General features: G+C 40.7%; 1 protein-coding gene across 1 annotated transcript; it reads right to left on the bottom strand.

Moving 5' to 3' along the window:
• Positions 1 to 752: 752 nt before the first annotated feature.
• On the bottom strand, positions 753 to 21,663 carry adamts8a (ADAM metallopeptidase with thrombospondin type 1 motif, 8a). The gene is made up of 9 exons (XM_007260489.4): positions 20,748 to 21,663; positions 15,703 to 15,942; positions 14,072 to 14,204; positions 12,235 to 12,402; positions 9,076 to 9,374; positions 5,905 to 6,091; positions 5,529 to 5,701; positions 4,871 to 5,046; positions 753 to 4,039 (listed from the first exon to the last, which is right to left on the bottom strand). The coding sequence occupies exons 1-9, from the start codon at positions 21,375 to 21,377 to the stop codon at positions 3,304 to 3,306; spliced, it is 2,742 nt and encodes a 913-aa protein (XP_007260551.3). The 5' UTR covers positions 21,378 to 21,663; the 3' UTR covers positions 753 to 3,303.
• Between the last annotated feature and the right edge of the window lie 3,443 nt (positions 21,664 to 25,106).

Here is a 25,106-nt window from a genome sequence, read left to right as displayed (position 1 = left end):
CAAGTAAGAAATTTAAAATAAAGTTCCCCCAGTCACCCCAGCTGGCCACCAACGTCAATAGACATTAATTTCAGGTTGAATGTTGGTCATGACGTCAGATGACAAAAAATTCACGCCTGAAAGGACATTTTCTGCTTGGAAAGTCGAGAGAGCATCACCAACCTCGATTCAGAATCCAAGATGGCTACACCACACATTAACATTAATAAAAGCACTACTATCTGTGAATTTGTGTATCATTATACCAGTCATACACTCTAGCTGCATTTCAAAGCTTAGACTGCAATTGACTTGGATGTATCGTCTGTTGAGTCCTCATTAATAACCTGCTGGACACACATACTGTTTGTAACAATCTTTGTGGATCTGTAACAAGGCTTTGAAGTCGCAAAAATTGTATGCCTCTTTTTGCACAAATAATTTTTAAACAAACTCTACTCCAGAGTCTTAATTTCCTGCAAAATTTTCTTTTTTGCCTGTGCATTGGACATGCACAGTAAATTGTGGACCACCAGTGAAATTGAAGGATACATCAGTTGCGTCCTTCAAATCGCTCAGAACGTTGACTGCATTTCTCTGATGTAATTATTCTTCACTTTATAACAGCCTTTAGTGATGAAGCAGCCAAGAAATCATGCTGATCATTGTGAGAACTCCCATTCATATTTCAACCAGCGACTTGTCTACTCATTTATAAACCATATGTCTTTACATACTTTTTTCCAATATAATAAACAGCACACGGGCCTGTATTCATTCGAGACACAGTTTTAATGAACTATTTAAATTCATAACAGTTATGGAGGACAGACAGCAGCAACAAGGAATAAAACACAATTAGGTGTCAAAGTAGAAAAAAAATAAATAGCTTAAAAAGGAAGCTATAACAATAGCATTGTACAGACCTTCACTGAAGGGATAGAATGCTTTAGTTTCAGATCTCCATTATTTCAGAACGTTTCTGTTTTCATTCAAAAGGAATGCAAATCTTTACGTTGGGGTCTTCAGCTGTTTACACATTTCAGTTTGAGCTCAGGGGCATAGGTCAAATCTTTCAAACAACAACATATTTTAATTTCTTGTCTCTTGTTGGCTTTGCTGTACATCTAATTTACTCTATCTTCATTTCACAAAGTGGAAATGACTCTTATTAACAGATACTGAAAGATGTTTCAGTGCTCCTCTGCTGGACAAGGATGTGATCCTGTCTGCTCTACTCTTTTGAGTTAAACTAGAGTTAGGAGAGAGTCTAAATGGAATTGTAGTGTAAAACAAAATCTCAGGTATTATAGAGTTTCTTTTTAACCTAATTCCAGGGCATTCCAATATAAAGAGGTTTGAACACTAAAGCTTAAATGAAACTAGAATCATGGATCTCTGTGTTATTCATAGAAAAAGCTTTTTTTGGGTAAAAATGCAACAATCCATTGGATACGTAGTTATATCCAGTAAGCAGTTAAATAGGCACTACTAGGCTTATAATTAGCAATAGATAATTCATTCCTTCAATCCCTGGTATTGTTTGTTTATGTGATCCCTTTTACGCAACGTCTACCAGTGGATGTTGATGGAAAAGGCCTAGCTAAGGCCTGTAGTTAAGGCCTAGTTAAGCCCTGTTTTAGATCATGATCACATCCTAATAACTGGTTTTCATAAGCACTGTGCTAGCTTGCCTGTAGTGAAAAGCAGCGTTTATTGTCCCAAATAGAGCAAATTCACTGCCTTTCTTCATAATAAATTAAAATGTGTCATAATAACTATAACAGACACATTTCTGATTAAAGCTGATACTAAAAAAGTTAAATGCCCTCACTGTATCCTATCAAATAACTCACATTGGCCTATGTGAGGTCTGTGTGTAATATCATAGACACACACACACACACACACACACACACACACAAACATCTGTGTGGCTGCACTTCAAAAATGTTCCAGTGTTAAAATATGCGAAATCTGAAAGCTTTCCAAGTGTAATATTGACCAGCATTAAATTATAACAACTGCTAACAGTAAACAGTTAACTTACTGCTATAATATAAAAACAGGCAAATAAATTAAATGCGTGAAATAAATCAGGCTATAAGAGTACGCATGAGGATTATGTGCTGAAAAAGCTTTTGGAAGCAGATATTTATAAAGAGACAGACCAACTTATGAAGTTGTGTCAGTGTCTCAGGTAGCTCATAAACTTTTGATCTGTCTGATGTGGTGATGTGGTGTTAAGATGCACTGCAATATGGAGGTATTTCACCATTTGTATCTGAACAGAGCTTCAGCAGGTTTGTGCAAAGGTCATATTCCTTTGTGGTAAAGACTCCTCTCCTATAAAGTTTAAAAAGGTTAAAAAGCATGACAATATTGTTATAGTTTGAGGTAGATCTCAATGGGGCAAGAGAAAACAAAAAAATCAACTTCAATAGTGGTTAGATGATGATGATGTAAAAGCTAAATTTGAGATTATGAACAATGAGAGTCAATCTATCAGATATTGTAAAATCTCATACAAAAGTAAAACCTCATACTAAATGCCCTGGTTATGCTTTACAAGTGATTTCTGCACCCACGCTGTATGTTAAAAAAACGTTTTCTTGCTTAGCTTTTGGCTATGATCACACAGCAGTTAAAAGTGTCCCAAATCCAATATTAAACTGTGACTTGTATCTTCTGACACTTGTCTAAACAATTCATGCTGTTTAACTGACATAGATGTGAAAAAACTGCAACAGCAAGTTTGTTTTTTTCTTCATTTTTTTCACGGAAATAGTTTCTAAATAATTTTAAAACAAAAAAACTCTATTCCAGAGTCTTCATTTCCCGCCATTTTTGCCCGACGTTTAAGTGCCTCACAGATGGGCTTATGAGCAAGAATTTGTTCCAGTTTAACCTATTATCTCACAAACCTTCTAATATTAATAGACAAAGAAACTAGGCCAAATACTGTATTTATGAACCATGCTATTCCACTATTGAAACCCTCCCTCATCCTTTTTTCCTTTTTCTCATGGTCGTTGATGTAAAATCACATGGATTCTGATTTGGCTGTTTGGACTAAGTTGCATTTGCACAAACCACATATTAAAGTGGTACAAGTCTGAACATGACTAAAAAGTTGGTATTTGGAACACTTTTATCTATCTGCTGTGTGAATGCAGCCTTTTACTTTTCAAAAAAAGGAAGGATGCTGTTGGGTCCTAACAGCTCTCTCATCCTCTACCTAGCCTATATTATGGATTATCACACTCTTCTACCACCTCCCCCTGCTCTCTCTAGCACAAGGCACACTCTTGCAGGCACTTAGTTCTAGCAGTCCTGGTAAAAACACTCCCCTGAAACAGCCTCTGGCCTCTTTTCAGGGTTGCACTTTTCTGGTTCCACAGCTTTGCCAGTGTAGTCCATGCAGAGCACACTCCGTCTGCGTTCTCCTTGACCACAAGTCCGCGAGCAAGCCGACCACGGCCCCATCTGCCAGACGGGGCAGGGCAGGTCCCCGCATGGCCGGATGTCGGCTGGCCGCAAGTCTGCGTCGCAAAAGTAGGATGGGGATCCAGCCCTGTCCTGACACTCAACGCTTCTCCTGGACCAGCCAGCACCACAGCTCTTGGAACACTCAGACCACTCGCCCAGGACCCAGTCGGCTCCCCCAAACGGTGTAATGACTTGCGGGGAGGTGTTACCGTCTGCACCAGGTTTGCTGAAGGGCACCTCCCTGGACAGGAAGAAGGTGTATTTGATCCTGGGTGGGGCGGCATCTCCAGCTGTGGAAAGTACCTGGATGGTAATGGTCTGCTTGAGCTCCTGGAAGCTGAGGAGCCGTTCCATTGTGGTGGACGAGCCACTGTAGCGGAGGACAGCGCCGCGCACTGGAATGTCCTGCTCAGCTGTAGACACTGAGAAGTTCCCATTCAGGATATAATTTCCATCTTCGGCCTTCACCGCTAGGTAATTGCCATCGTGTTTGATTCCACGGTGGCTGCGCTGCTTGATGTCAATGTTGGTGGCACCAGCAGGGATAGTAACAACATCATTGTAGCCAAAGCTGTAGAAATATAAGAATAGCATTGAGCATCTACTCAGTAAACATCAAAAAAGAACATTCTTTCTTTGATTTCTTGGACCCCCTGATTTCTGCAATGTGGAATGTGTGGATGGAATCCTAAATTAAGGCATTAAAAAAAGAGGATTTTAGAAGTGCACAAAAAGAAATATAGTAGAAAACACCATTGACTACACATGCTGATAATCTTTTGTCTTAAGTTTAATCATAACAGTGTGGAATACAGTTTTACTACCACTGTTACTTTTTAAAGCAATAGTTCCCTCAATCTTGACTCAGAGCTGCAGTGAAAACATACAGACTGTGCAGCTGTCTGTCATGTGAACAAAGCATTTTAATTAAAAAGTCATAAAAAAGTCAGGACCCAAGAGATGCGACATTAAGATTCAGCTAATGCATCAACCAAGGAGACAGTTTTAAAATAAAGGTCACTAATACAAATGAGGCAGTAACACTAAAACTAAAAAGTAGTAATTTTTTATCCCTTTTTTGGTGATCTCAAAATGGTACTTGATTTAAAAAAATATCCAATTAGAACCATGATATTTCCTAATTAGACTCACTTGCCCTGTGTTTGTGAACAACACATGGATGCAGTTATTTTGCACAGTGCAATTTAGCTGTTATCTATGTTATTGTGTTTAATAATCCAAAAAAGAATCAAATACATTTTTCCTCAAAAAAATCTAATGTGGAAACTATATCTAAAAAATGCAAAATTGAGATCAAGTAAAACAGAATTTGGGAAGAAAAATAAATTAATTTGATAGGACCCTAAACCCTATGAGTTTTGAGAGCATTCTTCTCACTTACGTAGCTTTGTTGAGAGAGCCACTGATTTTTCTGCAACTTGTCCCGTCTCCTCCACAGACACCACACTTATCCAGCCTCATGTTTGACCCTATAACCTGGTCGCAGCCAGCCTTAATGCACTGACCCTGAACGCAGATAGATGTGGTATCTGGACCACAGGTTGTACCATCCACCACCTGTTCAAAACCAAAAAAAACATATTAATATTGACACAAAAGACCATTATATAATGTGACATAGGCCAGAAGGTTCTAAATTGCTTTACAAAGTGAAGCAGCTGTACAGTTTAACCACATAAAAAGAGAAATGGGGCAAAACCATTAGAGCTATGACGCAGGGCCGGCTACGTTTAGACAGAGTAAGGAATATCAATTTCAGAAAAGTGCACTGAGGAGCTTAAGGCAAAAGTCAGACTGCAGGGTTAAGGAGGCTCGAATTTCTCCTTTTACTACAGAGGAACTATTTCATGCTCAAGAGTTTAGTGGCAGGGCAATGATATCATCAGGGCTGTGAGAGAGTGAGAGTGATGTGATGAGGCATTCAGATGTTGGGCTTAAGCTTGTGGCAGATACAGAGAGGAAACAGTGAGTGGACAGTGTATTTCACATATCATCAGTAGAGAAAACCTCACTGAGAAAGACATGCAATGGATGAGCACCTTGGCTTCGAACACTTTGAATTCGTTGCTGTGCTTGGCTCTGCAGAAGAGTTTGCACCGGTCTCTGGGCGAAACTCCAGCATACTTCGGGATCCACTGTTTTATGTTCCCGTTCATATCCAAATAACGGTCACTGTTATATTTCTCACATTGCTCCTCTCTGAAGCTCTTACCTGCAGGAGAAAATGAACAGGTTCACTAATGAATCACGGCAGATTAACAACCAACACAAGTAATGATGGGAAACTGGCCAAGTGCATTCATGTTCCTAGAACTGGGAAAACAATGCAAACTTTGACCTAAAACCACACCTCTGCATTCTGGCCTCCCCAATAATGTGACCTGTGCCTCCCAAAGTATAAATATAAACTGTTACCATGGTCTCCTGGGCAGGTCTGGATGTTGCAGGACTGGTATTTGACCCTCTGGCCGACGCAGTAGGATCCTCCGTTCTGTGGCACTGGGTCTGTGCACTCACGGCGGGAGAACTCAACCCCACCGCCGCAGCTCCGAGAGCATGGGCCCCAGGGGCCCCAGGAGCCCCATCCACCATCGACAGGAACCTGGAACACAAGCAAGGATTGACAGATACATAAATACATTGTTACTGTAGAAATGGCTACTAAGTGTAAGGTTGCCAAAAAGACTGGACAAAGTATTTACAGTAATACATATAAGGTTTAAAGGAATGGTCATATTCATGCAACTTGATATTCTTTGGGCTTAACCCCATCCACACGTGTTTAAAAACTGAGATTTCTGTCAGTTTTGGCCTCAAATTCAAATGAAAAGATTATTTTTGATTGTTTCATTATTCAAGAAGCATTTTTTGAAAACTCTGTTTTCAAAACTTTCATGTACATAGGTAAAACTTTAGGACAAACAGATTCTGGTCGAATCTCAAATACCTTTTTACTCCCTATTTTATGAACTACATTAAATTGCCATAAACCACAGGTAGATAGAGCACAAGATTTCAGATTTTGACATGGAGTTCAATTCAACTTGCTTTGTGCACTACATGGAGAATAGTGTGTACTTCAGGACGAATGAAGTAAAGTATGTTTATGTTTTTTTCTTTTTCTAAGTGTTTTGATGTTTCTTTTTATGAGGTACTATTGCACCATATAGCCATACAGAGCTAGCATGCTCATGCAAGAGTTTTCATCCCTGTGTATGTTTTTAAAAATAATAAGATACACTGCCTGTCCCAAAATAAATTTGCCAAAAAGTAAATGGTGTGGGGTTGATGCTGCAGTTGTTCAGCTGACTACCTGAATATACTGAATACAGATCAGGTTATTCCATCAATGGATTTTTTCTTCCCTGATGGCACGAACATATTCCAAGATGACAATGCCAGGATTCATGGGGCTGGATTTGTGAAAGAGTGGTGAGTGATCATTTAAACTAGATATACTGTAATTATAACTCTTTGTCTGCACTGATCTTTGTTTGTTTATTTATTTTTCCACAGCTGATCAATGCCAGCAGTTTCTGGCTGACCTCTGCTCCAAACAGAAATGCAAAGGCCACACAGGCATCGGCTGCTCTGTATGCATGGAGCTCGTGGCATGCGCAGAAATACCACATTTCATTTATTCCTTCTTTTATGTGTTGGCTGTGAGATTCCAGCTCACAGCCAGGCTGTCTGGCATTGCGGGTTTACGTTTCTAACAGGCCGGCCCCAAATATAATCTTGCCTATTTAGGAGGCTTTACTGAATACAATGTGACTACTTCTCAAATGGAAGATCCAAAAATAATTGCACTTTTTAAAGACTCTTTGCAAATGAACACTCTCTCTCTCTCTTTCACTCTCTCACTGTTGCTCCTTCTCTAACCTCTCCCTCCCTCTCGCCTGCTGCATTCAAGAGAAGCAGCCAGTCTGGCATTTAAGAGAGGGATTTGAAGCAGATTGATTATTTTAAGCACCTCAGGGAGGGGGGCCCAGTCAGGGTCTAGGAGGAGGAGCTGGTTGGGTTTCTAAAGGTGGGGAAAAAAAAGCGACTGTCTGACAGTGAAGCAGCTCATCCTGGGCCACTGGAACAATGTGCCGAGAACAATGTGTCCAACTGAACAAACACAGGCGATCTCGAGTGGACAAAGAAACTTTAAAGTGCAATAAACATTTACCATATTTTTTGCTCTATTAGGCGTACTTCAAATCCTTTAATTTTCCCCAAAATCTTCAGTGCGTCTTATAAATTTTACCAGTCAGCTATTAAGAAGCAGTAAAGCCACTCTGCTAAAGTACAGAGTTATACAGGAGTTTCAGTTTAGTTCTCCAGCACTGAGACTGGAGCAGTGTTAGCATTGGCCACTAACCACACTATGCACAAACTCTTTCATCTTTCAGAGGTGAGTATACGGCCTGTAACCTGCCGCTTTCCCCTGCTAGCACTGCTGGAACATTAGCTGCTATCCGCACTAAGAGCTAGTTCTTTTGCTGTTCAGAGGTGAGTAATATTGGACTGTAGCCTGCGTGTTAACCGTGTTGGGATGAACCACTAGATAATATTGCCCTGGCTTACCATATCAGTGTAGCACTGTTGGGCCACTACATACGGCTAGCGCTAGTGGTTAGCTGCTAATGCAAATGCTGCTGCACCAAGCCTTAGTGTAAATCTGGAGATCTAAGCTTACTGTAAATAAACGGAAGCGCTTTACTCACCTAAATAAACGGTTTTCTGGAGAGGACATCTAGCCCTCATTTGACTTAGTGCTTGTTAGCATATTTTTTAATGCTGGGGTAAAAAAAATCCCTGAGTGACAAGCCCATTTAGTAGAACATTTTCTGAACTTTACAGTTAATGTTCTTAGAATGTGCAGCCTGTAAGGTCTTCTGGATGTTCTTAGACTGATTTTCTTTAACCTATTTTTTATTTTAAACATATGTGTCAGTTTTTATTTTTTTTTTGCGTGATTTTGGGAATGTAAGTTTACGTTTCAATAGTGTTATTTTTTATCTAACTTTGTAAGGCAAACCATTATTTTCAGAGCATTCCTGGACCATTATTTCTGTAATGTTAGAGGCTAACCTTCCTGAAATCTTTTTAAAATGTTGCTAAACATTCTAATGGCATTCTTTGTTAGCTGGCAAGGGTGCTTTATGGGTATCGAGGTGCTGTTATTAATGCATTTGTTTTTTGCAAGACAAGCTAACTATTATATAAGCTATTATTATATAAATAAATTCTAAAGTATATGCAATAGACTTTTATTATATTGAGCTATTGCCTATTGTAGGATAAGTTGATATTGTAATTATTATGACAGGTCAAACTAAAAGCTTTTGACAGAGAGAGAAAGGAAATGTTGCCAGCGACAGATGCTCTTCCAGAACAGACCAACATGACCGGGAAACATGAAGCAACAGAAATACAGTTTTGAAAGAATACGCCACATTGGCCGTAAATCTGCAGCGAGACATTTACTGGCATTTTTGTTCTTGCCCAGCATGTTTACATCCTGACAGCTAAAGCATTCCAATAAATCAAAGTGTGGTGACGCACAAACATGCAGTCACGTTGGCCTTGTGCACATACCTCGTCCTGCCCTGCCTCATCCAGCGCAGTGAACATACACGTGCCTCCATTGCAAGTCTTGTCTTCCCCACAGGGTGTGCCGTCAGCCCAGGGAAGGCTTCCATTTCGGGTGGTGCACTGCAGCTTGCCTCCCTCGCGGCACCACAGCTGGACGCAGGCCTGGTCGTCTGGGGCGTTGGGGCAGCGAGCGTACTCTTCGCCGAATGCCTGCTGGCACTGCCGGTCCAGGCTGTACTTGTGACCCGGGGGCTCGGCCTGTAAGGGGATGGCCTGGTCAGGAGCATCCAGCAAACAGTCACCTTAGGGTGGAAGACATGATGTTTAGGTTAAAACCCAATAAAGTACAGTATCCACATACAACACAGTTCAGTACATAGCTCTAATAGCTACATTCATAGTTACTGGTGGCATGGTGGCTTAGTGGTTAGCATCCCAGCACTGGGGTCTTGGGTAGGGTGGCCATATTTTTATTTGGGTAAACCAGGACACCTGGTGGGGGGGGGTTGGGGGAGCGTTGTGTGTGTGCTCTTACTGTGAGACTGCACTGGAAGGGGGGGAGGGGGGGTCCACGCTGACAGTCACGCTGTCTACTGCTCTCCAGTCCAATGAAGATAATTTAAAAACCAGGACATTTCCTCACTTTTTGAAAAAAACCCGGGACGCGAAATACGGACGTTTGGTCACCCTAGTCTTGGGTTCAATTCCCTATCTGGGTGGAGTTTCCTTGTTCTCTTGTGTCTGCGTGGGTTTCCTCCGGGGACACTGGTTTCCTCCCACAGTCCAAAAATATGGAGATCAGGTACATTGGATACTGAATTGAACGGAAAAATTGAGTACTCTAAAATGTATCTGGTGAGTATGTGTGTGGTATGTATGTAAGTTTTTGTGTGTGTAAATGTGCGTATGACAGTATGCAGTCATTTCTGGTTGAGAGTATGCTGTGCACTATTGGCTGTCGCTTCTCAAGGGTGTGTGTATGAGTGATAAGTATGAATGGTCGCGTGTAAAACGATTAAATTGTAAAGCATACTTGAGTTTCTAGAAACGCGCTATATACGTTGAACTTCATTCATTCATGTGCCCCATGTTATGGGACAGAATTATTATCCTAAAGATAATAATTGTGGCATATTGAATGTGGATGTCATTTCTTGTTCGCACAGGTCATGCCAGTTGCCGCCGGTCACAATCATTTCCATCCACGGCGCTGTCCACTGTGGGTGGTAATGACTTCACATATTGGTATATTCCCTGTAAACATTTGACACTCTGGATCTAGTAATGTTTCATTTCTGCACTTTGGAACTTTGGAATCGGCCCTCGCTCAAATTGTGTTTAACCTCACTCACAAGATAGCACCTCACTGTAAATACAAGTGTGGACATTCCCAAAAGCAGAATTTGGAATAAAATAAAACAAATTTTCAGAGTCCTACACTGAGGTACCAAATTTTTTTTTAATTTACATTTGTGTATTTTGGTATAAATCAGATGTTGACAAACGCAAAACTAATAGAGATAAAGAGCGGATACGCTTCAGTATTGCTTTAGTAATGTTTGTTGTTTAACTATTGTTTAACATACTGTACTGTACTAAGTGTAATTTAGAGAGAGCCACCATTAATTACAGTTAGGTGGAGTGAATGTCTCTCTTCCGTCCGCCGACTGTTCCTGACAGATGTTGATGCTGCTGACGTTTGAGTTTGCTGCTGAAGCCGCCTCTTATTTGGAGTAAACAGGTGTGCACACTTGTAGCTGGAGGGAACTATTTTCATTGCTGAGAGATTTTCACTGGCCAAAAACATTTACCCCCCTCCCTTCACCCTCGTGTGCGTAAGTCAGAATAGTCTCCCATCTGGAGATTTCCATTATGCAACCTATTATACTGAACTGCAGTCAAATTCAGTCCAGCTCGGGGACCTGAATCAATAACGCACAAAACGACTAGTTGTCTAGATCCTGAGGAGGGGATGTCTCTTATTTCCACTGTATTGTTTGAAAGACGAAAAGGTGCAAAAAATTTCGACGTTTAAATCCGCCTAGGTTGAGGGCCGCGTCAGTAATTGGGGAATTTGGAGCGCTTTCAGCAACGTGAGGCAATCCTTTTACAGTTTGCATACTTAAAACCGTTTTACGAGTTTGAAGCAGCGGAAAATAACTGAGCCTCGCAGCCATATCAGCGCTCATGTCTACTTGCGGCAACAGACAGCATGTGCTTGGCAAGGCGCAGCGTATGAGTGAGGGAAAACAGTTGTTAAAGCTGGAATGTGTTAGTCACTGAGGATGACTCAGAGGAAGAGCGGGAGCAGGAGAGCGTAGACTGAAATATTGACCAAGATAAATCAACGGCTGGTGAAAATATGTCTGCTATTTTTCAAGGGTGATATTTTTGCAGTGTCAATGCTCTCTTTTTTTTCCGGGCTTTTTGGAAATGCTCGAGCGAGGTCTGAGGTGTCTCGCCGACAGACAGTAGAGTGAGCGATCGTAGGAAACCTTGGACAGACTCCTGCAGCAACCTCAGAAACGCCTTGTGTGGTGTTCTGTTCACCTGAGTATATTACACCCAAGCTAAGGCAGCTTACCACCCAAGAGAGAGAGGGAAAGAGTGCGAAAGAGGTCTAAAGAGAGTGCATGCTTTACATAGGCTGTCAGTTTTGACATTCTCAGCAAAATTATACAGTGTGGTTTTGCAGGTCTGTTATTAGTGGTTAGGGAGCGAGTAGAGGCAGAAGTGTATTGTAAAAAAAAAAGTATGATAGAGTGAAAGAAAATAAACTTGTGAAACTGAGGCGGCCATATTACGGGCAGATTTTTCACCGCACTTTAAGTTAAAAATTACATAGTCCCTCTCCCGTGGCACATTTCCATTAACTATATAACGACAGCTTGATGATTTAGGACAACTGTCTCAAAAATGTTATTGAATAATATTACTTTTTGGTTTGGTTCTTGGGGGAATAAGATCTGCTTTCGAGCCAAAACCAAACGAAAACTCAAAGCCATGTGTTAACAGAGAAAAATCCAGCTGTTGACATTTAAGATAATTTGCTTATTTTTCTCAGTGTGCTTATACTACACACCGGCTGTTGAACTCTCTAGAGCGCCTCGTACAGACAAACATGGATGAACGCTGTGACATACAGAGGTAATAAGGCCATACCATGCCCATTGTCGAAGAATTCCGTGACGTAAAGGGCGCTGCACGGCGACCAGGGAAGAGTCTTGTTGAGATGGACAAAGAAGGGAGCCATCATGTGGTGTCCATCGATATGCCCAAAGAATTTCTCACAGTTCCTGGAATCATCGTGCGGCATGCTGAGAACGTGGCCTGGGAGGAGAGAGAGGGAGTCAGTGTCAGGGTGACAATGGCGCCATGTGATGCCAAGGTTAGTTGACAGTTGTGCAGAAGTATGTTTCTATTTTACATACTTCAGTATACAGTACTACATACTGATCAAATATAGAAACACTTTGGCGCTCCATAATTACAAACTGTGGTGCACGTGTAGTCCACCACACACTGGTCCACCACAGAGCAGGTATTATTTGGGTGGTAGGTTATTCATTCATTCATTCATTCATTTGTTCATGGTGGTGGTGTTTGGGGTGTTAGTGTGTGTTGTGTTGGTAGTATAAGTGGATCAGATACAGCAGCAGTGCTGCTGGAATTTGTGTCAAACACTCACATTCCTCCACTCTTTTAGACAACCCTACCTACAATAGCTGCTCCACCTTGTAGATAAAGTAAAGTCAAAAAGAGACAGAAGATCTGAATCTGTTGCTGCACAGTTTGTTTTGGTCATATTGGTGATATTTGTAATTGGTGTACTGTTCTCAGTTCAGCAGTGACACTGATATGTTTAAAAACTCCAGCAGCACTGCTGTGTCTAATCCACTTGCACCAGCACAACACACGCTAACACCTCATACACCACCACTTGGTACTATACACTGCAGTATTCAGAATGACCCATTACCCCAACAATCCCTGCTCCATGGTGGTCTATCCTATGGGGTCCTGCCCATTGAAGAACAGGGTGAGAGGAGGATTAATAATAAAGTATGCAGATAAACAGATACAGGACTGCAGTTAGAGAGTGACATTTCTGCAGAAACTGCAAATATGAATGTAGCTCAGCTGGAGCTAATAGCATGAAATATTAGTGTATAAAACAAAAAGGTAGATTTAATGTAGAATTATGTTTGCTGCTGTCCTTAAATGCATAGTACCAGTCAAAAGTTTTATTAAAGACATTAAAATAATTAAGGAACACATATGGAATTACGTAGTAAACAAGTGTTTGTCCTCCACCTGACCTAAACCCCTGATCTAAACCTGATGAAGTGAGATGGTGATTTGAGGTGATTTAGGATGAGCTGGAGCTTCACAGCTTGAAGGAAAAGCAGCAACTATTGTTCAGCACCTCCAGGAACTCCTTCCTTTAAGACGCTGACAAAACTATTCCAGGTGACTCTCCCTCATGAAGAAAATGAGATTAAAATACCAAGAGTGTGCAGATCTGTCCTCAAAGCTGAATGTGATACTTAGAAGAATCTAAAGCATAAAACATATTCAGCTTTGTTTAACACTTCTAAATATAAATAATTAATTATAAATATACATATGAGACAAACTTTCCTTTGGCACAAACAACAAGAAACTCAATTCCTTGATGCTAAACGCTTTGCAATTAAGATGATCTAATGGAGCATAAATATTCCCTTAAGTCATTACAGTTCGGCCGTTCCGTAATGGTACAACTATGGCCATGGAAACTGTTCAAGCGAAGCTGAGAAGGTTCAACACACATTAATGAATGACTGGGTCTAAATTTGGGGCATCCACTCTGGTCCAGACACTCAGTGGGGGTGAGATGTCAGCCAGAGACATGAAGTGGAGTCTGGTGGCATTCAAGCGTGTGTATGTATGTGAGTGTGTGTTTGTGTGTCAGAAAGAGAGAGAGAGTGTGTAGTATCTGTATATATGTTACCCATACCAAGCTCATGTGACACGGTGAAGGCTGCTTGGAGGCCGTTGTCCTCAATGACTGAACAGCTTCTTTTGGGGTCACACATTGTGCCTACGTCCGCTACGCCAAGGGTATCACAATGCTGGTGACCACAAATATCCTGGAGGTGCAAAATAAAGAGAAAGTTATGGAGGATAGTGGCCAGATTGAGAGGAGGACAGGCAAGGGAAGGAAAGGGTTAGACCGAAGAGGAGAGGGGGGACAAATTTCAGACACTGATATCCAGACATCGCTCCATTAGTTCCAGACAGACCTTTTTTCCCCTAAGTAGACTCTTGCCAGCAAAACATATTTGTCAGTGTTTCCATCGTAAAACGAAGCAAATACATGGCAGACTGTGTGCTAGAAAGAGAAAGGGAGGGAATTTAACCGTGTGATGGCCGGAACACATGGTACACTTCCAGGGCCTTTCAGACGGCTTTCAGAGATGAGCATGTGTCGACCCTGACTCGAGTGACCCTCCGAGAAAAGGATGCGTCTCATGAAGGCTCTCGGAGATAAGCAGAGACGCCCTGACCTCCGCTAAACAAAACCACCTGCGTCTCCATCCGGCCCCAAAGCAGCTGAGACCACCAAGAGACCACGGGAACGGCTTGCCAAAACTCAGCTTGGGATGCAAGTTGTGCTCGTGTACTGCCCTAACCTTATGTACTTGGCAGCAGTGTGGACTCGCACTCGCTGTCTGCATGACTGGACAAGGGGTTCCCTGAAGAGCCGTGCGGTCACGATTCTGCCAAATCATTTCCCGTTTTGAAACATCTCAGGCGCCACGCAAACAGGCAAGCCTATTTTATCAAATGATTGAGATGATCGTATCTGTCCGCTCCACTCTAATAAATGTGTTGTTGTGGTTTTGTGTGGAGAATTGTTGGGGAGACTTGCCTTCAACGATTGTCCCGACTGCTTAATTAATCAAACGACCCAGATACTTTTGATCTTAATGGTGAATATGGGATTAGGTGTTCCACTCCTCACATTACCAGACCTTCCACAAGTCCAAAACTAAGCCTGAGCCAAGACCAGCAGAGGAAACTGGAGCTCCACTGCAACGATAGCATCATTATTACCTACGGAATAATAAGTCAACTATTAAGGAATTAGCACTAACATAACATCACACATCACAAACTGCTAACAAATGCAATGTGGGGAGTCTCCTACATGCCTTCTTATTAGAGAACATTCTGTCCTGAAAATGGTTATTGATTTAAGTGTTTAATCCTAAAGTAGGACTGCAACGATTGATTGGTATTGATAATACACTACTCAAAGTGCTGGGGACAAAAATGCAATGGGAGAGGGGTAATAATGAGCTCACTCACACAGTACAGTTTACCCTCAATCTGGTCTGTGTCTCCAAAAGTGCCCAAACACAACAGATTACACTCACTCACATTTACTCACTACATATCAGTACTTTCCACATTTGATCATCTTCTTGCCATTTTTGTAGACCATTAAAATAATGTCTATAATTTAAATGAAGTGATGCATGGCAGAAATAGACTAAATTAACCAAAATAATCATTAGTTGTAGCCCACTATTTAAGAACTTATGGGTCTATGATTCTGTTCTATGACTTATTTTTTTGGCTCACCTCTCTGGTAAACAAGATGGCAGTATCATAATGCTCAGGATGGCGCTGGCTTGAGGGGTTGAAGAGTTGCTGCCAGGCGCAGAAGTTGCGTAGGGCCACGCCTCCATTGCTGGACAACTCGGGGCCCAAGTCCTCGTCCTCAACTACCAACATCTTCACCACCACAACGCTGACTGCATTCTTCAGGCTGGGATGGGCATACAGTTGAGCTGCCATTCCCATCAGGGTCAGGAGGTAGTGCTGCAGAAAGAGAGACGGAAAAGAGAGAGAGAGAAAGAGAGAAATTAGCTATACTTATGTTATTTAGAACTTTTTTTTACAAATTTATTCTACGGAAGGTGTGAGTTTCATGTTTCTTCGCCATCAGCAGCCGGAGTCTGAGAGAGACAACAATTGGTCATGCTCTTTCTGGCTCAGTAGATGATGGCACTCTCTCTCTTCTCTCATCATAAAGCGCAGGCATCTGTTAGCTGTTGTTTTAGACCTAGGGATCTGGTGCTTTATTCTGCACAGTAATGTGGCATTGGCAGTGTTTGGCTTCACATGTATGGAGGAGGCATTTGCTTGTGTCGAAATAGCGGGAGTTAATGAATGGGTAAATTTGCTATAAAAGAAGATGATTTGAATCTAACCACAAACCAAAAATTGACAAAATGCAATCCTAAGTCTTAAGCACAGCTGAGAATGTGAGTTTCTTTGGACTGGACACTGCATTTTGCTTAAAAAACGACATCTAGGACAACATCCAAGCTAAAGGCTAAAGGACGCCTCTAAATCTCACCCAACAGAGAGTTTCCTTCACCCTACAAAAACTGAAACAACAACGCATTAGGGACTCTTAATCAATCTTTAGATTACAGTAACATGGAAATGCTGGTCTCTAGATCTGTGTTTGGACAGGTTCTCTTAAGTGTATCAGTGCTGTGTGCTGCTTTAATATTTCACACTTTTGGAATTCCTCTTGGTGAAATTCGCGCCAGAACATTTTTGCACATGCAGATGCGACACAAAAATGCTGTTTGCACGAAGAACGTGACTTCCCTCATCATCAACCCTGAGGACTGACCACTCCTCCACAAAACACAGCGGCGGAGGGGGGGGGGTGCGGGACGACCCAAATCTATAAGCCTCTGGGACTCAAATATTTAAACATTTGTGTTTTTCTTTCCGTCAATAAAATGGGTGGAAGGAGCTCAAAAACAAACTCCTCTTGGCCTCCTCTCGCTTCCAGATGGTGCTAAGTCAAATTCGAGCCCCTCATGCCAGCAGTTTTATTTCATCCATCTTTCTCTCACTCACTCTCTTTCTTTCTCTCTTTTTCTCTTTTTCTGTCTGTTTCGCCCATTCCCTTGATGCACCAACACACACCACTTCGCGACTGAGAAAGTGTACATTTTAAAAGCGTCACCTTTAAGAATACAGTATATCAATATGTTATTATGACAGAGGTCGGCGTGGAGGCTTGCAGTGGCTTCAGACCACAAGTTTAGTGAGAAAGCCAGCCATAGACCACTTCTGAGTGGCTGGTGGTCTGTGCGGTTCGTACTGTATTTCATATTTCATGTGTTTCAACAGCCTGAGACGTTCTGAGGCCAGTGGGTGATATTCACGGTTAGTCTGAGGCTAATATGAGTGCTGGAGACAGTAAAAGGGGTAACCCCGTTACCATTTTTCTGACCTCTGTTATTCTTTCATGGTCTGAACTCTGAAGTGTTTAAAAGAACTGCTGCGATTTTGGCAGGAAGAAAAACAGCTACTATAATGGAAATATCATATGACACGTACAGTTTCCTGAATCATCCTTCTCTCCTGAAATTCCAGTCAGCGTTCTAAAAGCACATATGTTCCCTATTCGATTAAAAAAAAAAACAGAAAGAAAAAAAGAAATAAGATAGAGGGAGGTGAGAAAAGAAGGGTTCAATCAGGTCTGGCAGCTGTCACCTTCAGTTAATTATACACCATTGAAAAGTATCAACAGGATAGTCTTAAAGAGCTCTCTACATCCTCTGTTTATGGAGGGACATGCCAGTGGGTAAGCACGATCAACAAAACATGGAGGGCTGTAAATATTTGCGGCCACTAAAGGTCCCCGACTAGCCTAGAAGGCTTGACTGTGTGGTTTCATTCATTTGGAGAAAGGCAATAAAGACAGTTTGTGCGCTTAGTAAGCAGACATTTACGTACGTTATAAACCATATATCCCTTCTCAAATCAGCCGCCTCTGCATTGTGAAGTTTGTGAAGTGTTTCAGCACCATGTGGGAATCCATCAACTTTCTTCTGCAAATTGGGCCGAGTGCAGGAGGGCACGTACGTACAGGAAACAGATTTAATGTTTACATCCACAGCAAGAGACACTTATTTTCCTTCGAAAGAGGTAAAGTGTCTGCCATATGTGTTATTCTTCGCCAAACCAGAGACTCGACCGAGGAATGCTGGTGGACCGCTATGTGGGATTATGGGATTGCGCACCAGTCCACGTTCACCTCACGCTCACGTGAATTCGTGGAAAGCAGGAAGACGGAAAATCACTACCGTGCATGACGCTGAGTGACTGACACATTTATGAGATAAGGGAGTGAGAACAGAATTAGGACCAAACATAACCCACATGTTTTGTAGCCGACTATAGACGCAGACGGACCACAAAATACAGAGCTGGTAGTACTAGTCTGCTTTTGTTTTAAACAAACAGACTTTTCTGAGCTTCCTGAGAAGTTTCCACCTAACCCCAAATGTAAATGATTAGCCTCAGGTGTACCTAGAACTGCAAAGTGAATGGAATAGATGTCACAGACCATTGTTTCATGCAAGAAAAAATATATTTTGTGATGAAAGGACCAATAAAAATGCTCCCAAATGACTTCTATTGCAAAGTTGACATTTTTAAAAATCATTTTTTTCCTTCTCTAGTAAAGTTTCTATTTTAGAGATTTTTAGATTTCTCTAAAGTTTTAGCCTAGCAGCGTCAAGAAAACAATTTTTAAAACCATGATTAAAAGCCACTATTTGTTAGCTAGCTCCTGTACATTTGCCTACTGTACAAATCCAGTGCACAAATAACTAAAGAAGAGAACATTAGATAGATTGGCAGACTGACTACATTTTAACCTATTGGTGTGTGTTTTAAGTATTTTTCAGCAAACTACTACTTTAATGCACTTGTAATGTACTGGAATCTGGCTGAACAATATGGCCAAATTCTATGTCACAAAAGCTTTAAAAAAGTCATTTACGTTGATATACTATAATAATGATATCATTAGAACAATCTGGCTAAAACCGACAGATGAATTACCAATGATGCCCACAACTGTACAATTCAAAGCACCCTGCCTGTAATGACTGTCAGTCAAGGACAGAATGCAATAAATCAAGGGTGTACAATCTTCTTCACAAAGGCTGTAGCTGCCAATTTCCATTCTAAAACAATCTGCAGCACACCTGATTCCACTTGTTTAATCAGATGCTCAGTGTTTAATATGCTTCAGCTTGGCTGGAAGGAAAACCTGTAGCCGTTGCTCCTTGAGGATAACATTAAAAAATCCTGCTGTAAATAATGTGTATTGAAATTGACTTGTTGGACAGTTTTTAGCTAAGAGTTTTAGAGTAAAATGTCTGGGCAGAGATTAAGCTTAGTCTTGGACTACGCAGCTTTTTGAACTGAGATTCTCTACTGAAACACTTGGAACACTGGAACACTTTGTCCAGGACTGGAATTAACCCCTGCCAGGAAATCCAAACCATAGGTTTGCTTTCCACAGACAGGGATTAAGCATACTCCTAGGCTACATGTATTTTACAGTGGATAATATCTATTTAAAAAGCTGTGCAGTCCAAGTCTAGGCTTAATCCCTGTCCTGAAAACCAACCCTTCTTATGGAAAGTTCCTAGACATGGATTAATCCTAGTTTAGCCACACCTAGCCACACTTATTGCTTAACTTCAACTTAAGTTATTTATTTAGCTATTTAAAGCTATTTTAGAGTCTGTTTTCTGGGCAGAGATTAAGCCTAGTCTGGGACTAAACACCATTTTAATTTTAAATATAGTCCAGGAAACCAAACCTGTGTTGGACAATTTTCATCCACAGGGCTGTATTGTCCAAGACTTGTCTTAAACCTTTTTATGGGCAGTTTCCTAGACAAGAATTAAGCCTAGTCTTGGACTAATGTAGATTTTAAATTGAGATTTCCCATTGAAAGGACTACTGTATAATCCAGGAAACCAACCCAAAGTGCTGTATAGTCCAAGACTAGTTTTAGGCACTTTCCTAGAAAAAGATTAAGCTTAGTCTTGGACCAAACAGCATTACATTTAAATATAGTCCAGGGAACCAACCCCATGTCTTTTTCAATAGAGAATCTCCACCCACAGTGCTCCATAGTTAATGACTAGGCTTAACCCCTTTTATAGTCAGTTTCTTAGACAATGATTAAGCCTAGTCTTGGACTAAACAGGGTTTTAAATTTAAATATAGTCCAGGGAACCAACCCCATGTCTATTTTCATGAAAAATGTCTATCCAGCATGCTGCATAGTCCAAAGACGAGGTTTAACTTTTTTAATGGGCAGTTACCTAGACAAGAATTAAGCCTAGTCTTGGACTAAACAGCATTTTAAATTGAGATTTCCCATTGAACCCAACACCATGTCTCTTTTAAGGGAGAATCTCCATCCACACTTCTGTACAGTCCATGACTAGACTCAACTCTTTTAATAGCAAGTTTCCTAAACAGAATTTAAGACTAGTCTGGGACTAAACAGCATTTTGAATTGAGATTTCCTATTGAAAGGAAATATAATGTAGAATGTCAATCCACATTGCTGCGTAATCCAAACAAGAGGTTTAATTGTTTTTATAGACAGTTACCTAGACAAGAATTAAGCCTAGTCTTGGACCACACATCATTGACATCATTGAATTGACATTTAGTCCAGGACTAGGCTTAATCCTTGTTTGGGAATATGGTCTTTGGTGTAAAGGTTTATTTAACCTTCTCTTTAAGCACTGTTAGCTATACAGTAGGTGTTTTTTTTTTTTTACCTTAATCTCCTCTCCATAGAATTGAGTCATGGAGTAGTCCGCCACCACCAGCGTCTCGATGTATCTCGGGGATGAGACGAATCGTTTGTCCCGCTGTTTCCGGTCATCCCTCGCCTGCTGCTCATCACCTGGCCGCTGGTGAAGTTCGCTCTTGCTGGTGGAGGGGAGCACTCTTCTTCTGAGCAGGTGAGGCTGAGAGGAGGACCCTCTGTTCCCGGTCTCGGCGGGCTGGATGAAGTACTCGTCCCCTCTGGAGATGAAGGTTCCTCGGATGCCGCTGCACAGGCTGAGGGAGACCACGGAGTCCGGGTCTCGGTTCACCGTGCCCGAGTAGAAGCAACGCTTCAGCTCCTCTCCTGCGCGCGCTTGGGGCTCGGAGAGTTGCTTAGCGCTGATGCGCTGGATGCGTAAAGCCGGGGATACGAAGCTGCTGTCCGGCTTCAGGTCGAGCGTGAATACCTGGCCGTACGCGGAGAGTCTGAACACCTGCCTACCACCAACACCGCCGAGTCTACCGGGGCTCAACCGAACCGGTACCGTCTCCTCTGACTCTTCCAGATCACACCTCACAGATTTTACCAGCAGGACCACCAGGAGGACGGCCAGGACTGAATGAACTTGAGGAGCCATGGTAGAAAGATTGATAAAAAAACGTACAAAACTTTTTCTGACAAATAATAGTTTTCAGTGATTTTTTTCTTTTTTTAATCTCAGTTTATTTGCCTTCAGTAACCCAAAGGACACAGTTCTACACTTCTACCGTTGTGTCCATCAGCAGTAAAGACCCGCAAAGCTGCAGCTCCCCTGCCTCTATCCCGGCGTTGATAGCTCCAGCGTGTCCCGCGCCGCTATTTATACGCTCGTGATTCCGCTCGAACGTGCGCGCGCGCCCCGCTCAGAGCGCACCGCGCGGTTTTTTATTTTGGATGATGTTCACTCCCCCTCCTCGCTCGTGCCGGGGAACGCCAACGGTCCCGCGACTTCCCCGCCACGCCCCCTTCCCCGAACACGAGTACAGCCAACAGGCTGCCTCAGGCCACGCCCCTCCCGCGCCGGGATTGGCCTGTAAAGTCTCAAGTGCTGCGCAGGTGGGCGGAGTTTGCCGAAATCCTAAATACAGATGAGATGTAGATGTAGTGGTCCAGGAAAGTCTAGATTACACTGGGTGTACACAGTGTGTACAGTATTACTTGAAATAGAGATATTTTAATTCTTTGCTCTTTAGTCTTGTTTCTTTTTTTATTTATTAGGTGACAAAATTGTATCTGGTAGATAATATTCCCTGTAGAACCACGTTGGATGACCAACGTTTTCAAGTTTCAACAAATTTGCAATACAACATACTATGAACTTCTGAAAGTTCTAAACATATGGAAGTAAAATATACAGCTCTGGAAAAAAATAAGACACCACTTCAGTTTCTGAATCAGTTTCTCTGATATTGCTATTTATAGGTACATGCTTGAGCAAAATGAACTTGTTTTATTCTATATTCTACATAACTACAGACAACATCTCTCCCAAATTCCAAATACAACATTGTCATTTAGAGCATTTATTTGCAGAAAATGAAAAATGGCTAAAATAACAAAAAAGATGCAGAGCTTTCAGACCTCAAATAATGCAAAGAAAACAAGTTCATATTCATAAAGTTCAGAAATCAATGTTTGATGAAATAACCCTGGAAATTAATCAGATTTCGTGCATCTTTGCATGTTCTCCTCCACCAGTCTTACACACTGCTTTTGGACAACTGTATGCCACTCCTGGTGCAAAAAAAAAATAAAGCAGTTCATCTTGATTTGATGGCTTGTGATCATCCACCTTCCTCCTGATTATATTCCAGAGGTTTTCAATTTGCTAAAATCTAAAAGACACGTTTTAAGAGGTCTCTTATTTTTTTTACAGAGCTGTATGTGTTGTGTAGAGGTAGAGTTGGTATTCAGTGAATAGCTCTATTTGAGTAATGGTTTAATCCATATTATGGCAAGAACTACTTACCTAAGTAAAGAAAAATGATTTTAAGAAATGAAGGTCAGCCAATATGATACATTTCAAGAACTTTGAAAGTATCCTCAAGTGCAGTCACTGCAAAGACCATCAAACATGTTATGATGAAACTGGCTCTCATCAGGACTGGTCCCGGCATGGAAAAAAAGAGACTGGGTTGGAAAGAAAGACCAAGAGTTACCTCTGTTCCACAGAATAAGTCCATCAGAGCTACCAACCTCAAAACCTAAAAGTAAATATCGTTGCTGTTCATTGAAAAACACTTATGTCCAAAACAGCAATTTTACAGGAGAGAGAAAAAACCTTGTAAACTTTCAATGGAAGTCAGTGTAAAAAGAGTTTATTTCAGGTCATTTTGAAGTGTTTCTATTGGTCCGTTCATCAAAAATTTTTGGCACAGTGTAAAGGACACTTTGTTAGTTTAAATTATGTAGTAAACTAAAAATCGACAAAAATGGAGATTAGGGTTTTTCAAAGGACAGCGACTATATAGGAAAATAAGAAATATTAGAAAGTAAAATTTGTAAACAAACTCTTATTTCTGCTTTAGTCTGAAGAAACTTCTCAGAATGTAAATTTTTTTGAGCATTGATAGTTCTATATAAAACACTGTCTTTAGTAATTAAACAATAAAAGTTGCTTATGTACATATATGTGCTTATAGACAAAAGTGAATGTATCCACTCCCTCATGCATATCTATGTACTGCACCTCTATAAAACTTTGCAAAAGAAAAAAGAAAAAAACTTTAAATGGAAATCGATGTAAAGTCATTTGGAGCATGTCGATTGGCTGAGCCATCATGACATTCTGAAACAATGTAAATAACAACTGATAGATTACAATATACATTCAAGACATGAAATGTGATGCCAGTAGAATAAGAATAAGCGGCAGATAAAGATAAACATAAACTAAGTTGCAATCAAATCCTCACAGCAATGTGAACGAAAATCTAATTGGAGGCAATAACTCCAGCATACTCTTGATTTTGGGAAAAAAAAACAACGAATAAACAGGTGTTCCAGTACCTTTTCCATATAGTGTTAATGTACCACAGTGCTGCTACAGTGTTTGGGTGAACTTTAGACTCTCTGTACTTTAAATGATTTAGAGAGTTGAGTTGCAGTTTCAAGATCAAGCAGTGGGTGGCGCTTCTCTACCAGTTTTGGTGTCTTGAGTTGGACGAAAACACATTTCCAAACCTTCTCTCACTCTACTCTATTATGTTGAAGTCATAAATCCCTGTGTAGATAACATGTCATGGGACATTATGTATTTATATTGAGATAAAAATAACAAATATTAATAAAAATAAATACATTAATACATTAAAAATAAAATGCTCCATTAAATTAAAGCAGGTGCTTATTATGAATTTATACAAAATTTTAGATGACATGAAAAGCATTGAGGTGACTGCTGTGATCTGTGATCTTGTCTCTGTCAGACAAAAACCTCGTATCTCCAGAATATTACCTGTACACGAGAAGAAAAATGTTCAGTGGAAGTCTGTATTTTATTCAGTATTTAAGTCATTTAGAAACTCATTTTCATATCCGTTAAATAAAAAAAAGCAATTATTTCTGTCTGACAGCAACAACATGAATTTCCAAAGGTTTCAGGTAATAAATAAATAGTCATTTTCAGCTATGTGTACTACATAAGCTTTTTTTCTTGAACTGGATACTACAATACTCTGTACATTTATTTTAAAATATAAAACATATAATATATACAATATATAAAAAATAAACACAAACAATACACTGTGTTTATTTTATTGTAATTAGAGATATGTGCTATTAATAGACTAATCTTTTTTTAACACAACTAAACCAAGAAGATCTAGAAGATTTGGAAAAAAACTGTGCTGTACTTTTCTTGTTCTCACCAGCGGGTGGAGCTCAAGGATCTTAAAAAGATTTTCTCCCAGTCATGCATTTCCTTATTACCCCACTGACCTATCACATGTCCTTATTACCTTATTACCATTACTGTCCTCATCATATCTCCTAATACCCATCATTGACCCATCACATCTCCTTATTACCCATCACTGACCCATCAAATCTCTTGAATCTACCTCAGAAATAACCCTGCACCTTACTCTCCACACGTTTACATGTCAAGGACATTTCTCAGAGGCACATGTTCACTTTACTGCAAAAATCTTAAAACTGCACTACTGAACTTTCTGCATTTTTTCATATTTCACTGTTGTAGATAATCATGTACTTACTTGTAAATAATATCCATAACACATTACTGTAAATTTAACACTAATTTAATATTTATATTTAGTTACTTTGTTATTATTTTCTTTATTGTATAAGTTTTACTTTTTTC

The sequence above is a fragment of the Astyanax mexicanus genome, chromosome 1, assembly GCF_023375975.1.
Source record: "Astyanax mexicanus isolate ESR-SI-001 chromosome 1, AstMex3_surface, whole genome shotgun sequence".
NCBI classification, from domain to species: Eukaryota; Metazoa; Chordata; class Actinopteri; order Characiformes; family Acestrorhamphidae; genus Astyanax; species Astyanax mexicanus.
This window is presented reverse-complemented; position numbering and strand designations above follow the sequence as displayed.

Coding starts and splice junctions, on each gene's coding strand:
- adamts8a (XM_007260489.4), bottom strand. CDS start 21,377: ATGGCTCCTCAAGTTCATTCAGTCCTGGCCGTCCTCCTGGTGGTCCTG. Junction 6,092..9,075: donor ATGAGGCAGGGCAGGACGAG/GTATGTGCACAA, acceptor CTTGTGTTCCAG/GTTCCTGTCGATGGTGGATG. Junction 5,047..5,528: donor TCAAAGTGTTCGAAGCCAAG/GTGCTCATCCAT, acceptor GGTTTTGAACAG/GTGGTGGATGGTACAACCTG.